This window comes from Mirounga leonina, unplaced genomic scaffold, assembly GCF_011800145.1.
Source record: "Mirounga leonina isolate KUSES-001 unplaced genomic scaffold, KU_Mleo_1.0 Mir_201, whole genome shotgun sequence".
NCBI lineage: Eukaryota > Metazoa > Chordata > Mammalia > Carnivora > Phocidae > Mirounga > Mirounga leonina.
In genome coordinates, this window is record NW_023270504.1 from 12,235,186 (window position 1) to 12,251,429 (window position 16,244).

A 16,244-nucleotide genomic window follows, 5' to 3' on the forward strand; every position below is an offset into this window, starting at 1 on the left:
CTCTCTGCCTTTTGGCCACTTGCCCTGCTCCTTTTTATAGTTCATAGGTCATAATGTACCTTACTGATATTCTAATACTTGGTGGTGGTGGAATTTGTAGCAGTTGAGTAAATTGTGGCTTTTGTAAAAATCTTTTTACAGTTAATCCAAATTCTTAGTAATGAGTAAATCTAAGTTAGGCCTTAAACAAGAGCGTATGAAGAAGTATATAGAAATCTCTTGAAGTTAAAGGTAATAGCCTTGGTTTCAGTAAGTGTATTATGAAGACACAATATGAACACACGCAATGTGAACATATAACAACCCTCACATTCCCAAATAAGAGGCAAACTGACTTTTCTTACAGTCATTGTTTTCTCTTCTAATTACGAGTGATAGTGCTGAGGAGAGAATGAGTTAGATGTTAGGAGGAGCCACTGGAAATCTCTGTATCATTTCCCTAAATGTCTATACACACTATCTGCAGACATTATTTAAGGAAATTGTGAAACTTTAAGAAACTGCTTTTATTTAACCTAAAGCAACAGAATCATGAGAGTTTTTAGGTGGAAAGATATTTGAGGCCATTTCATTCAACTCTTCATTTTAGAGTTGGAGGTGGAAACACAGAGAGTTTGCCTTCTTCCCCCCTCCCCCCGTGCCCCCCACCCCCAAGGGATCTCAAAGCCACAATCAGTGGCAGGGCCAGGCAGAAATCAAGGTCTGGCCCATCCCTGTCTGTTATATATATAGTCCTGCCTCTTTGATTCACTTGGATGCAGCGTGCATTGTTTTTTTATTTTTGTTTTATAGGATTATTCTACTGAGAGACTGAAGAAAACAAATGAAATATTGAAAGGCATCAAACTTCTGAAGTTATATGCCTGGGAGCACATCTTTTGCAAAAGTGTAGAAGAAACAAGAATGAAAGAACTATCCAGTCTCAAAACCTTTGCACTTTATACATCACTCTCCAGTAAGTTGCCATTGCTCTAAGGACCACCAAAAAAACATGTGGCCTATTCACTTTAGGTTGTGATCCCTGAAACATTCTACTCATCTGAGGAAGCCCATTCATTTTCTACATATGTGCTGCCCAATAGCCATTAGCCACATGAGCCTATTTAAATTTAAATTAAAGAGCAGGGTTAGTGTAGGCTTAGAGTCAGGTAGACATAAATTTGTTTCCTTTTAAGATGTGTGCTTTTGTCATGTTACTTTGCATCTGAAATCCTTGGTTTCTTCATCTGTAAAATGGGGATGGTGATGAGCATAGTACCTGTAATTGAAACCATCACATCAATTACCACTGGGATGAATAGTGGGTTTTCGGTAAAAATTTGTTTACTTAAGTTGATCTGACTATAGTATTATTGACCTTCTTATCCCCAAAGATCCTCAGAAGTTATCTGTAGTTGTCTACCTGTCTCTCTGGGAGCTTATGATATTATATTTTCTTGAAGACAATACTTAAAATGAAATTTTTGAAAATTGAGAAGAAGAAATGTCAACACTTCTGAGTGAAAGAAGTCAAGTTTCATTCACATAAAACCCTCTTTTCCAATACATTTTCAAGAACTTTTAAATATGGAGCACTTATATCCTCAATTCTAATTTTTATAAAGCAACTGTTAAAAAAATTGTTGTTTTTCCCTCAGAGTGACACTGAGTACTCTCAAGAATAATTAAGTTTATGTTAGTACAATTCTTAGAGACTTAGCCACTCTACTCCCACTAACATTTGATTTGGTTCGTGTGTCAGTTTTGCTTATCTCTATTGTTCCCAAGACTGAACAAATTAAAATTCTGGAGGTTAATATATTGTTTCCTCTTGAATTCTAAACTACTTTAGTTCTTAGAGATTATAATTACTTGTTTGTTAAATAGATTTAGAGAAAATATTTGGTTTGTATAGCTCATTTATTCTAGCCCTGATGCCTGATGCATTAGAAATGAAATGGGAAGGAGATTTATCTTCCAGTTCTGCACCACTGCTAATATGGTGTCAAAATGCTAGAAGATGGAATGATTGATATCCACTTGTTTATGTAATAGTACTATAATCTGGTGACCCTGACAGAGGAATGTATATTTCTCTCTGCAGTGGACTGAAATACTCATGAGAAGGATGGATGCTGCCAGAAATAATGACAATAAAAATATATTGAGATACTCAGCCAATTATTGCCATAAGTGGCTTTACACATATCATCCCGTTTAATCCTCCCAACATCTCAGTGATTTAGATTCTACTATTAATTCCATTTTAGATATTAAAAGATTGAGGTGGAGAGAGAGCTTAAGTAACTTGAACTTCCCTTAAATCATCCACCTACTAAATGGCAGAGGTGTGTTGTTAATCCAGTTTGTCTGTCTACAGACATGAAATTTGGGTTGGTTTTTGAAAGTCAGATACAAAAGAGGAGAGGACAGAGGAGGCCATAATAAGGGAGAAAAACGAGAAATCATGAAGGTAAAAATACAGAGTCATGTGTTTATGATAGGCAGCAGGAATTCTTGAGTCAATGGTGTAAAATTCCCAGTTGGACCACTTGTAAGATTTATGATATGGTTATGTACAGTGTTCTTAGTGATTAAGAGCTTGAACTATGGGAGTTGCATAGTGCTGTCTATAAATCCCAGCTCTGCCCCTTTTTGGCAGTGTGGCCTTGACCAAGTTACTTGTATCCTCCAAGCCCCAATTTCTTCATTTGTAACATGAGGTGATAATAATGTCTACCCTGTAGGACTGTAGTAAAGATTAAAATAATGAATGATACAAATGTTGATTGGATTGTTGATTCTATTCCAGGCACGATGTCAAGTGCTTCGGACTCATTATTTCATATAAAGCACCTGGTAAATGGTTTCGTGCCCTCTAACCTCCATTCGTCAGTTTCCTCATTTAAAAATTAGTGTAATAATAATAAATTATTATCACAGGTATATTGTGAGAATAAAATGAGGCAGTGAATGTGACACTGTTCAGTAACTGTTAAAAATATTTTATAAATAAGGGCGCCTGGGTGGTTCAGTCGGTTAAGTGTCTGACCCTTGATCTCAGCTCAGGTTTTAATTTCAGGGTCATGAGTTCAAGCATTGCATTGGACTCCATGCTGGGCATGGAACCTACTTTAAAAATATATATATATTTAAAATATTATAATATATTAATATATATATATTTTATAAATAGTATTTGTAGAGCATCACAAGAAAATAAAAAATAATGAAAGGAAAAAGTCGGCTGTATAACAGAGTGGTTACTACTGAGTCTTAGAGGGTAAGCTGACCTGAAATGATATCCTGTCTCAGCACCTTGTCAGCTCTACAGCCTTGGTTAGTATTTGGAGGAGTTTCAGTTTTCTCATCAGGAAGCTGGGAAGTATTAAGAGTGTCTTCGGGAATTAAATAAGATAATGTGTGTAAAGTGTTTAGAAAAGTACCTGAAACATAAAAGTGCTCAATCAGTGGTATCTGAAAATATTGAAAAGCAAAGTTAAACAGGACACTTACTAGTAGAACTGAAGATTCATCTCTGCTTTTATGAATCAGTGTTCTTGCCAGTTGAGATAATATCTGGGGGGAAGAGAAATTCTATTAATTTCCTAGTTTCTGTTGCTAAATGGTCTTGTGCTATTTATGGATTTAATCCATTGGTAAAAGGCAAAAAGACAGTACTGTGTTTTTTTTCTCTTCACTTTGATAGAGTCTTATATGGAGAAGTGAAAAGAACATATAGCTTTTAAAAAAATTATTTATTTATTTATTTGAGAGAGAGCACAAGCAGGGGGAGGGGCAGAGGGAAAGAGAAGCAGACTCCCCACTGAGCAGGAAGCCTGATGTGGGGCTCGATCCCAGGACCCCGGGATCATGACCTGAGCCGAAGGCAGACGTTTAACCGACTGAGCCACCCAGGCACCCCAAGAACATACAGTTTGAGACCAGAAAGATCTGGATTTAAATCCAAGCTCTATCACTTCCTAGTTTGGAATCTTGCATGTTATCCTTCTTAAGCTACTTCCTCATTATTGTATAGGGTAGTTATGGTCATTAAATATGAGAATGTATGTAAAGCACTCTTATCATACCTCAATGCTTGTGACATGTTAATGCAGAGCAAGGTGGTGGCGAGCAGTCTGAGAGGCCTGACTGCATTGGTTTGAATCCCAGCTGTGTGACCTGAAGCTTCTCGTTCTCATCTTTGTAATGGGATAGGAAAAGTACCTACTACATGTACCTGGTGCAGATTGCTGTATAAATGGTTTTCAATCAAATAGCAGTTATTCTTGGTCTTCCTCATCAAGGGGATATTACCTATTCAAAGGAGTGTACTATGAAATGAATGATTAACAATGATGAGGGGAAAAGAAAGAAAAACACTTAAAGAACAGGGTGACAATAGCCAGAGAAAGAAGATGGAGGCAAAAACGTAGCTCCTCATCTGTGCTGTTATGAACCTCAGGGCAGTGTTTGGATTCTCAGTCTTGTACAAGAATTCGGATTTGATAACCAAGCCACATCTGGACCTGCAAAAGCACAATATGATTTTGTGTACAGTGGTCATGAGGACTGAATTTGATTCACTCCTGCATGTCAAAAAAAGCAGGTTCTAGCTTTCACTCTGTTACCAATTCACTTACTCTTTTACTCCTCAGTCCCTAGAATTCTATGGTTTATGAAAAATATAACTACAAATCATCAACTTGGCTTTTTAATTTTACTATGACCTCCAAATGCTAGCATTTTAGCTTAAAAAATGAGTTTTCCTTGTTTCATTTGTACATATCATGCTCACCAAATGTGAGTGCAATATGTTCCTGAAGAGATGTTCAAACAAGCAGAGGGTTTAAGAAATGGAGTTATTTTGTTAAGCAAAAGGCCTATAACTGAAAATAAATATCACTTTTGGAAGGAGAACTTGAAGTGATGTCAAATTCTTGTTTTTATGCTGCATAATAACTCAGTTTTCATATATTTAAGTTAGCTTGGTGGACCAAGTGAAATATAGACTGGAAATAAATACTCTCAAGAAGGCACATTTGGTTGGATTCTAATTATTTGTATCATTAAAGGAATATTTCATCTGAATTTTGCAGTTTATAACAGTTCATAAAAAATAATTTTTCCATAAGAAATAGTATTTTCTGGGGCTCCTGGGTGGCTCAGTCGATTGAGCGTCTGCCTTCGGCTCAGGTCATGATCCCAGAGTCCTGGGATTGAGCCCTGCATTGGGCTCCCTGCTCAGCAGGGAGTCTGCTTCTCCCTCTACTTCTCACACCGCTCATGCTCACTCTCTCTCTCTCTCATGCTCTCTCACTCTAAATAACTAAAATCTTAAAAAAAAAACCCTGTTTAAAAAAATATTTTTGGATTCAGACTAATATGGGGGAACTCATACGACTTTAAACAAGGAAATACCAACAGAGCAATGTTTGTGGACTCCGGATAAAATGTTATTTAATGCACTCGGTCCTCTCTGTCTTTAAGGGAAGTTAAAGTAATAATAGATGATTAATTAAAGTTACTGAAAATGTTTCACAGTTCAATGAACCTAATGTATTTGATTTCTTTCCACAGTCTTCATGAACGCAGCAATTCCCATAGCAGCTGTTCTTGCTGTAAGAAACTTTCTCTTGCTTTTAGAAATGGAACTAAGTCAGTGTTTAGAAATGATTTATGAGCAAGAATGTGTGGGTGGTAATATATATTACTTCACTTCTGCCAGTTTTCTCTTGCAGTCCCTATTTTAATAGTCCTAATCCAGGGTTTCTTCACGGTGACACTATAGACTTTTTGGCCCAGATAATTCTGTGTTGGTAGGGCCTTTTCTCTGCATGAGGATGTGAAGCAGCCTCCCTGGCTTCTACCTATTAGATGTCGCTTGCACTCCTCAGACATTGCCAAGTGTGCAAAATGAGTAGTAGTTGAGAACTAACTGTTGTAATCTTCATGACCTGGTTCTCAGACGTTCTTACATCAATATAGTGTTAGATCAACAACCAGAAAAGTACATTACATTTCAAACTAAAATGACAAACTAGGATTGCATTTAGAATCATAAATAAGTCTGCATCGAACACTAATGTTGGCAAATTTAGTAAAGATCCACAATAGGGACCCTAAAACAATGGAACATCTTTTTCTCTTAGAAAATTTAGTATTGGTTGGAAAGAACCTGATTGGTTGTTAAGAACTCTGGGTTCAGGGGTGCCTGGGTGGCTCAGTTGGTTGAGCGACTGCCTTCGGCTCAGGTCATGATCCTGGAGTCCCGGGATCGAGTCCCGCATCGGGCTCCCTGCTCAGCGGGGGGGTCTGCTTCTCCCTCTGACCCTCCTCCCTCTCATGTGCTCTCTCTCTCAGTCTCTCTCTCTCTCAAAAAAAAAAAAAAATCTAAAAATGCTTCAAAGCCAGCATTTAAAAAAAAAAAAAAGAACTCTGGGTTCACTTCACAGTTATGCCCCTACTCAGTAATTTGACAGAAGTCCATTTCCTAATCTGTAAATAGAATCTGCTCTGCCCTTCTCACAAGTTCACTGCTAGGATGGTATGTAAACCATTAAGGACTATCAATAAGAAGTCTTTTTGTTAGGGAGTAATTTGGGTGAAGTAATTGTTTTCAGAGTTGGGATGGACATACTGGCATAGCAAAATAGGTTAGGTTTGTAAAATTGAATGTAAGCATTTGTGAAATTTTCTCCAGCTTGTTCTAAAGAACTTCTCTCTTTGTGCAGACATTCGTGACCCATGCGTATGCTAGTGGGAACAATCTAAAACCTGCAGAGGCTTTTGCTTCCCTGTCTCTCTTTCATATCCTGGTCACCCCACTGTTCCTGCTCTCCACAGTGGTCAGATTTGCAGTCAAAGCCATCATAAGGTATGCCCTGGAATGTCTGGAATTCTTTGCTTGATTATAGAAATAATATATGCTGGTGGTAGTCAATTTGAAAAAGTATAAAAGAGAACATTCAAATCACTGCCCAAGATAACCGTTGTTAAAATTTGAATATGCTACTTTTCAGTCTTTTACAATTATTTTTAAATGAAAATAACTATTATTCTGAAATAAAAATTTTGAGTTTATGTAGCTTTTGACTCCTTATTTCACTTTTTGTTTTTATTTTTTCCCCTCATTAAGATCAGGATGTTTATTGGTTATACAATAGTCCATAGTTTTGAAGTACTGTAAGTTAATTTAATGATTCCCTCCTTATTGGGCACTTAGAGCTTTTCTACTTTCTACCCAACATAAATAACATTGATATAAACATCTTTTTATATCTTTAAACTTTTCTCTGATTGTTTTCTTAAGACAGATTTCTGGAAGTAGGGATACTAGTTCTAACAGTATCCACATTTAAAAATTTTTATTAAGTTTTTATTTTAACTCAATTATAGTTAACATACAGTGTTATATTAGTTTCAGGTATAAAATACAATGATCCAACAATTCCATACATTACTCAGTGCTAATCAAGATAAGTGTACTCTTAACCTCTTTCACCTATCTCATCTATCCCCCCCACCCATCTCCCCTCAGGTAACTATCAGTTTGTTTTCTAGAGTTGAGTGTTTCTTGGTTTGTCTCTTATTTCCCCCTTTGTTCATTTGTTTTGTTTCTTAATTTCCACATGTGAGTGAAATTATATGGTATTTCTCTTTCTGTGACTGACTTATTTCACTTAGCATTATACTCTCTAGCTCCAACCATGTTGTTGCAGATGGCAAGATTTCATTCTTTTCTATGGCTGAGTAATATTCGTGTGTGTGTGTGTGTGTGTGTGTGTATCTTTATCTTCTTTATCGATTCATCTGTTGATGGATACTTGGGTTGTTTCCATCATTTGGCTATTATAAATAATGCTGCAATAAACATAGGGGCACATATATCTTTTCGAATTAGTGTTTTTGCATTCTTTGGGTAAATACCCAGTAGTGGGATTACTGGATTGTAGGGTAGTTCTATTTTTAATTTTTTGAGGAACCTCCATACTGTCTTCCACAATGGCTGCACCAGTTTGCATTTCTACCAACAGTGTATGAAGATTCCTTTTTCTCCACATCCTGGCCAACACTCGTTGTTTCTTGTGTTTTTGATCTTAGCCATTCTGACAGGTATAAGGTGATATCGCATGGTAGTTTTGATTCACATTTCCTTGATGATTAGTGATGTTGAGCATCTTTTCATGTGTCTGTTTGGCCATCTGTAGGTTTTCTTTGGTGAAATGTCTATTCATGTCTTCTGCCCATTTCTTAATTAGATTATTTGGGGTTTCTTTGGTGTTCAGTTGTATGAATGGTACGCACATTTTTAAGGTTCTTTTTTTTTCTCCTGGGATTACCTCTTTTTTTAAAAATTTTATTATGTTATGTTAATCACCATACATTACATCATTAGTTTTTGATGTAGTGTTCCATGATTCATTTTTAAGGTTCTTAATGAATATTGCTATGTTGCTTTTAAAGAGTGGTAGGTCAAAAATTGTACACATTTAAAACAATTTTTTAAAGATTTTATTTATTAATTTGAGAGGGAGAGGGAGAGAGAATTTGAAACAGACTCTGCACTGAGTGCAGAGCCCTGTGTGGGCCTTGATCCCATGACTGCAAGATCACGACATGAGCTGAAACCAAGAGTCGGACACTTAATGACTGAGCCACCCAGTCTCCCCCATTTTTAATATTTTTTAAATGAAAATGGCCATAATATTTTCCAGTAAAGCTGTTCAGTTTATCTTTGCAGTTATAGTGATGGGCAATGTTCCCATCAACACATATTTACTGTTTTAATTTTAATTTAACAGGGAAAAAATTTAAGTAAGGGTCATGGCTTCTGCCAATGGAAAGACTTTGCAAAACCCTTCCACATTTTGCTCATTTTAAATACGCTTCTCTTGTTTTTTTTAACCAGTGTATACTTTGTCTCAGACTTATAGTTTCCTGCAATGCACAACAATAAAAGTAGATGTGATATGATAATGACCATTTTCCCACCACTTTTCTTGTGCTATATAAATAAGTATGCTACCAAACTTTATTATACTATATTATATAATGCTGTATGTGCCACAGTCTACTGTGTCTGATACTCTATTATGAACAGAGAAGTCTTCAAGTAGTATTTCGCTTATAAGATCTCATAAACTTCATAAAAACCCAGCATGTTTCATAAGCAGTCATTATCACAGCTGGCCTTTGAAAGAAATGTCAAGATGTTACAATACTAAGGAAAACTGGAAAACAGAGGCCTTAAATACATGAAGCCTGGTGTTGCCACTGATAGCAAGGTTGAATATTTTTTTGTAAGGGCTTTTGTTTTTTTTAATTAATTAATTAATTTTTCTTGTAAGGTCTTTTAAAATGAGATAGTTTTCCCAATGGCTATGTATTATGAAGAAAACTAGTATTTGACATTTAAAATTCCAGAATCTTCAGTTTTGGACAATTATTTATACTGGTTTAACAATGGCTCAGTCCCAAACAACGGGAAGATGCATGTGCATTATCTTACTATAAACTGAAGTTCTGATTGGTTATAATAGTATCACAAAATGATTTTAGCCCTGTTCTGTAGGTTTTGTCACGGGTAACCAATTCTGGAGCTGTCAGAGTTTAAGGGACAGACTCTCTGGCCTCGTCTGCCTCCTTTGCTTTTCTTACTGTTCTGCCTCTTGAAACAGTTGTACAGAACACGGACTGATTTTCGTAGTGCCACTTCCAAATTAGGCAGTGCTCTGGAAGGGAAGCTACTTCAAACAATAAAATTGATGAATGGCCAAAGTCTGCTATTTTGGTCCTTAGTTTCATTTTCTCCATTTCATAGCTGTCCCTCTCATGGTTTCATTTTTAATTGGAATTTGACTTTGTATCTCAAGTGGGGATAAAAAACATTTAGTTGATGACTTATAACAAATAACTTATCTGAAATCAGGGGGTTACCAAGCATCAAAAGGACTTAAAGAGTTTATGTGAAAAAGAAAAAAAACAGAAAAAAAAAAACCCCACCAAAAAACCTAGGCGTGCCCTCCCACTCCATAGTATACAATCCTGCTGCAATAAATGCTGGTGAAGTTGAGAGTGGATAATATTCACTGTATATTTCTGCATAGCACTCTTTTTTGTTTACATTCCAGGGAAAGGCATTTGCCAGTTTGATAAAGACCAGTCTGTTTTCAGGGCTCAGCTCCCGATTTCCTAAGCCGTAGGCTGAATAGAATCAGCTTATAAAGACTTGCTTCTCTAAAATGAGTCTCAGTGGTTGATTTGTGGGTCCTACAGAGATGACTGGTCAACAGAGGAGCCAGGCCTTTTCCCCACCGTGTGCTGGTTCTAGGAACCCAAATGAGCTTTTTCCCAGTATTGACTGGGTTTGGCATTTTCTTCTGTGCCTGGGAACCCATGGCAGGTCTTTGATGCCAGTTGGCCCACAACAACCTGAGCAGCCTGTTTATAATCGGAGACTTTGGTGAGCTGATTTTGAAACCTCTTCTTCAGGACCATGGAAGTCATAAGTTCTTTGCTTCAGAGATTTGGTGGGCTAGAAGAGGGTGCAACATACTCCCAAACTTGCGTTACACATGCCTGTAAGAGACTTACAAACTTCTTGGGGTGCCTGGGTGGCTCAGTTGGTTAAGCGACTGCCTTCGGCTCAGGTCATGATCCTGGAGTCCCGGGATCGAGTCCCGCATCGGGCTCCCTGCTCGGCAGGGAGTCTGCTTCTCCCTCTGACCCTCCTCCCTCTCATGCTCTCTGTCTCTCATTCTCTCTCTCGCAAATAAATAAAAAATTAAAAAAAAAAAAGAGAGACTTACAAACTTCTCTAATGTAGGAAAATTCCATGCTATGTAAAATTATTTCCTACATGAAAATTCTATACTTTCTTTTAAAAATGTTTAGTTTGTTAGCCAAAATGGTCTTCATGGTGCTCAATGGGCAGGACCCCAGGTATACATAATAAAAGGGAAGAAAGAGGCAGATATGATTCAGGTTATCTCCTTACAACCCTACATTCCACACTGTTTGAGTTTTCTGGACATTTTATGATATCGTATTCCAGTCTACATTTGCAAAAACGGAGTCACGAAATGAGGAGGAGTAGGAAAAGTCACTATTATCTAAAATATTAAAATACAGAGTAAGAAGATTTTCCAAGATGCTTGCCTCATTTTTCCACTTTGCTTTATTTGTAAGGAAATAATATATGTGTTTTTGCTTTTCTGGAGGAAGATATAAGTTGATATGTTCTATTCTTATACAAATAATTTCAGTGAAGGTTTTTGGTATTTGATGTATAATGCAATATCTATGTCCAAAGATGTTATATGCCAAGAGTAAAATGTGTAAAACCAATCCTTTGCTCTGTTGGAAAATAACTTTTTATCCTTTCCCTTATGTACCTCCCAAAGGAATGTATGCTTGGCTAGTCCAGGACAGTTACCTTTGATCAAATAAATTGTTATTGATATTTATCATAGAGCATGAGTACTTCAACCTCTGGTCCCTGTTTACAAGATGTTATAGTTCTTACAAGAAAAGCACATAATTGCCAGCAACAGAGTCACTTATTCCCAATTAACATAATAGCACCTGTCCAAGGTACTCAAGCTTTATCTAAACACCCAAAGTGAAATTTGAAAAGTGAAAAAATAACATGTGTAGCTAAAACCTTAAAGACTGGTATGAATTATCCAAACACACGAGAAATTAGTAAAACACTGACCAAAAAGATGGTGGAGGCAGGCTAGGAAATTGGTTGGTATCAAATACATCTGCTGTCAAATCCTAGTACGGCCTTAGAGTACTCATTGTTCAACCTCCAGCACATCATTTTGTGTCTCTATAGCTCAGCTTCCTCACTTATTAAATGAGCACAATAATAGCTCCTGCTTATGGTGATTGAAACAATTAAATGAGATAGTATATGAACAGGGCCTGGCACATTGCCTAAGTATTTTAGATACTTTACCAATTTCCATTTTACTAATTTACTCCCATTTTATTAATCTCCATTCTGTGCTTCAGAGAGGTATCTTCTGTGGGTCTACATTTACTTGTTAATACTTTGGGTACATTACAAAGTATTAAGAATTGCAAAGATGAAAGGTAGAATGAAATCCACAGGGAACCTGCAGTCTAGTTGGAGAGACCAGGAGGGGAAACTAAGTACAATATGGTGTGTTAAGTTATTTACAGAGCTCTACACAGAATACCATGGGCCCATATATGAGGGTCACTGAAGTTCATTGAGTGAGAAGGCAGCAGTTCCATCAGTGAAGATTTAAAAGAGTTAGTGGCTCCTTCATAAGATCTTAAAGAATAGGTAGGACTTGGTCAGTTGAAGAAAAAGGGAAACCATTTTCAAGCAGAGAGAGCAATGTATTCAGGGGGGAAAGGGTGAGTAAGTAGGTGAGAGCTCTTGGTACATTTAGGGGACTAAACATAGTTGAGTGTAATTGGTGACAGGTTCTGATGTGGAAGGTGGAAGGGGATGAAGCTGGAGAGTAAAATCCTGAGCAGCCTGGAAATGATGCTAAGGATGCGGAAGGCAAAGGGGTGCCATTTGTTATTTTAAGGAGAGGAATGCTGCATAAACAGATTTGGATTTTTAATATATAACCCTGGCAGCATGGTGGAAATTACTTCACCCTTGGTCAGGGTTCATGCATTTTCCATAATTGCTCTGCCTCAGTGATTTCTGAAAGGACCTTATATGAATTGGAAATGCTTTTTGTATTACCCATTTATTCATTCACCAGACATTTCTTGAGAAATTACTATGTTGTATTTTTGACATTGGCTAGATTCTGAAGATGAAAATCTTTGCTCTTAAGGAGTTCACAGTGTAACGGGAGAGATAGTAACAAAAAATGACAAAATAGCACTGCCAGGGACCCTCAGCCTAGAATGATGAGGGCAGGGGAAGGGAAAGGAAGAGGAGGTTCAGGGAAGTATTCATCTTGGGGTCCTCCAATAGTCCTTGTAATTGGAGTTCCAAAGTGGGATGTTATAGAGAGGAAAAAAGTTCTCTCTGTGCCCCAGTTATGCTCAGAGACCATTGCTTCCTGATGTTTAGCAAGAATGGGGCTCATTAATTCCATAAAAGCTTCAGTAAGATTTGTGTGTGTATTAGAAAAGTGAAATGGAGAACTGAATCAACTGACTTTATTTAAATGTCTGAGTCATTGGTTTATTCCTTCTTTGATTTATTCAGCAAACATTCATTGAGTAATATGTGCCAGGAGCAGCTAGATATAGAGTTAGAAAGGCAAAAGAGCCTGACCACTGGACTTCCCTTCGTGTGCAAAGACATAGTATGAGATTGTTTAAAAGGTATTCCTTAGAATGACAAAGCTGTGTTCCTTAAAATCCACTCTTCAAAATATAAGAACAGAATGACCACTAAAATCTATAAAGGTAAAGAAGATCTTTCACTACTACTTTTGAGGTAGATCTTAGACATTCCTATTCCAAGGAAAACAATTCTAACTCTGTATGGTAACAGTGTTAGCTAGACTTATTGTGCTGATCAGGTTGCAATATATACAAATACTGAATCATTATGTTGTACACCTGAAACTAATATATGTCAATTATACCTCAATTTGGAGCACTGGGTGTTATACGCAAACAATGGATCATGGAACACTACATCAAAAACTAATGATATAGGGCGCCTGGGTGGCTCAGTTGGTTGAGCGACTGCCTTCGGCTCAGGTCATGATCCTGGAGTCCCGGGATCGAGTCCCGCATCGGGCTTCCTGCTCAGCAGGGAGTCTGCTTCGTCCTCTGACCCTATCCCCTCTCAGGTGTTCTCTCTCTCTCATTCTCTCTCTCTCAAATAAATAAATAAAATCTTAAAAAACAAAACAAAACAAAAAAAACTAATGATGTAATCTATGGTGATTAACATAACATAATAAAATAAAATTTAAAAAAGTAAAGAATAAATACCTGTCATTTAAGATAAATAAATGGCCATTTCATAAGGCATTTCTAATGTTGGCTTTCCAGTCTATATGGTCAGTGTTTGCTGACAAAGACTCAAAGAAAGTACACAAACTGAAGCTTTTCTTTCTTTCTTTCTTTTTTTTTTGAGGAGTCTAAAATTCTTTTTTAAATAGCAGTAAAACATACATAACATAAAATTTGCCATTTAAGCCATTTTATGTGTATAGTTCAGTCACATTAAGTACATGCACATTGCTGTGCAACCATGCAACCATCACCACAATCCATTCTGGAACCTCTTCATCTCCTCAAATTAGAATCTATATTCATTAATCAATAACAATTGCCTCTCCTACCAGCCCCTGGAAACCACCACTGACTTTCAGTCTCTATGAATTTGACTCTTCTAGATACCTCATGTAGGTAGACTCATATGCTATTTGCTGGGGTGTGTGTGGGGGGGTTGTGCCTGGTTTATTTACTTAGCATAATGTCTTCAAGGTTCATCCATGTTATAACTCTATTATATTGTATCAGGAATCGCAGAACCCTGGTGCAGGTGCTGTTGAAAACAGTATGGTGGTTTCTCAAAAAATTCAACGTAGAATTAGCATTTGGTGTAGCTGTTCCACTTCTGGATATACCCCTCCCAAAAAAATTCAAAGCGGCAGGAACTTGGATAGATATTTGTACACCCAGGCTCATAGCAGCATTATTCACAGTAGCCAAAAAGTGGAAACAACCCAAATATCCATCAGTGGATGAATAAATAAATAAATAAAATGTAGTGTATACATATGAAGTATTATTCAACCAAAATTCTTCTTAAACAATTATCTTTTTTAGTTCTCTGTAAATGCAGTTTGGAAGCTAATAATTAGAGTGCCGGAATTTATTCACCTTTCTGTTTCCAATAAAAAGAAGCAGTTTCTATGGCATGCGAGGCCACCAGGCTTAAAGATAATAGGCAAGAGACTGAGTTACTACTTTTCTTCATTTTATTAGTCTGTCGCACACACACACACACACACACACACTACAAACATATGCACACACAAAAAAAGCTTTGTAGACCTTTTTGGAGGCACTTAACTTGACTACAAGTTCAAATGAAAAAGAATATAAAGAAATTTTTTGTTTCAAATCTTTATTTTCTAGTTTCCTACCACAGGCAATGTATCCCCTGTGGTTGATGCTGCATGAGCCAATCTAGTTTGTTCACCTTCAGCATCCTAGGATGCTAAAAGGAGCATTTCTTTTGCAACTTCCTTTAGCATATTATTCTATTTATAGGAGGATGTTTTCAAATCATGTTGTTGTTTCCTTGGTTTTTTCTTTTTGCTCTTGATTCTATAATTGGTTTGAAAAAGTTAGAATAGGAGGGGTAGGTGGGCCAAGGAGTCTTGTGCCCTGCCCAAGGAGACCATAATAAAGGATGTTTGTAAACCACTCTTCTAGAGCCAGGCTTCTCAAACGGTAATGTGTTTATGAAGCATTTCTGGATCTTGTGAAAATGAACATTTTGACTTAGTAGGGTTTGGGTGGGGCCTGAGAGTCTCTGGTAAGCTCCAGGTGACGCTGATGCTGTTGGTCCTTTGTCAACACCGAACAGCAACTCTGTAGAGGCCCGTCTTCTTGCCAGGTTCAGAAAATATGTGTAGTGTATAGTGCTTAAGCAAGATAGCAGAATGGTCATGGACCCAGAGTTGTGTGTTATATGCTAAATGCTTTTAAGCAGGCTATGTAGCTTCTCTATAACTTATTTCCCCTCATTTGTAAAATTAGAATAATGGATACTTCCCTCATTGGCATTATTATTTTTAACCACTCTGTTTCAAATTCCTTCTCAACTCTACTGTCTTTGACAAGAAGACATAATTGCAAAAAAAAAAAAAAAAAAAAAGTGCAAAAAAATCTGGCTGCATTCAAGGGGTGACAAATTGTTCCTGGTTTTCCTGAGACAATTCTAGTTTTAGCACTGAAAGTCCCAGGTCCTGGGAGTCCATCATTCTTGGGCAATTTAGTTAGGACGCTTGTTCCTCAGAGCTGAATTCCCAGTTGGTCTTGAGAAATGACTCTCAGAGGTGGCTTGCTCAACATGATAATGAGTGAGGGAAATGCTTGTTTATTTTAGTAGAACTTCATTGTTGGTGGCTTTATTTTTAACCCCTTTTTTGTTTGGTTGGTTTTTGCAGTGTTCAAAAGCTGAATGAGTTTCTCTTGAGTGATGAGATTGGTGAGGATAGCTGGCGAACTGGTGAAGGTTCTCTTCCTTTTGAGTCCTGTAAGAAACACACTGGAGTGGTAAGTGTTTTTTC

The 16,244-nt window shown here is 37.2% G+C and overlaps 1 protein-coding gene across 10 annotated transcripts in view; it reads left to right on the forward strand.

Moving 5' to 3' along the window:
* ABCC9 (ATP binding cassette subfamily C member 9) overlaps window positions 1-16,244 on the forward strand; it is a 153,512-nt gene that overhangs the window by 49,843 nt on the left and 87,425 nt on the right. For all 10 annotated transcript variants that reach the window (XM_035028090.1, XM_035028088.1, XM_035028086.1 and 7 more), the window contains 4 exons: window positions 793-955; window positions 5,560-5,600; window positions 6,714-6,856; window positions 16,122-16,230. In XM_035028090.1, coding sequence (XP_034883981.1) covers window positions 793-955; window positions 5,560-5,600; window positions 6,714-6,856; window positions 16,122-16,230 — 456 coding nt within the window. The remainder of the gene's footprint in view (window positions 1-792; window positions 956-5,559; window positions 5,601-6,713; window positions 6,857-16,121; window positions 16,231-16,244) is intronic.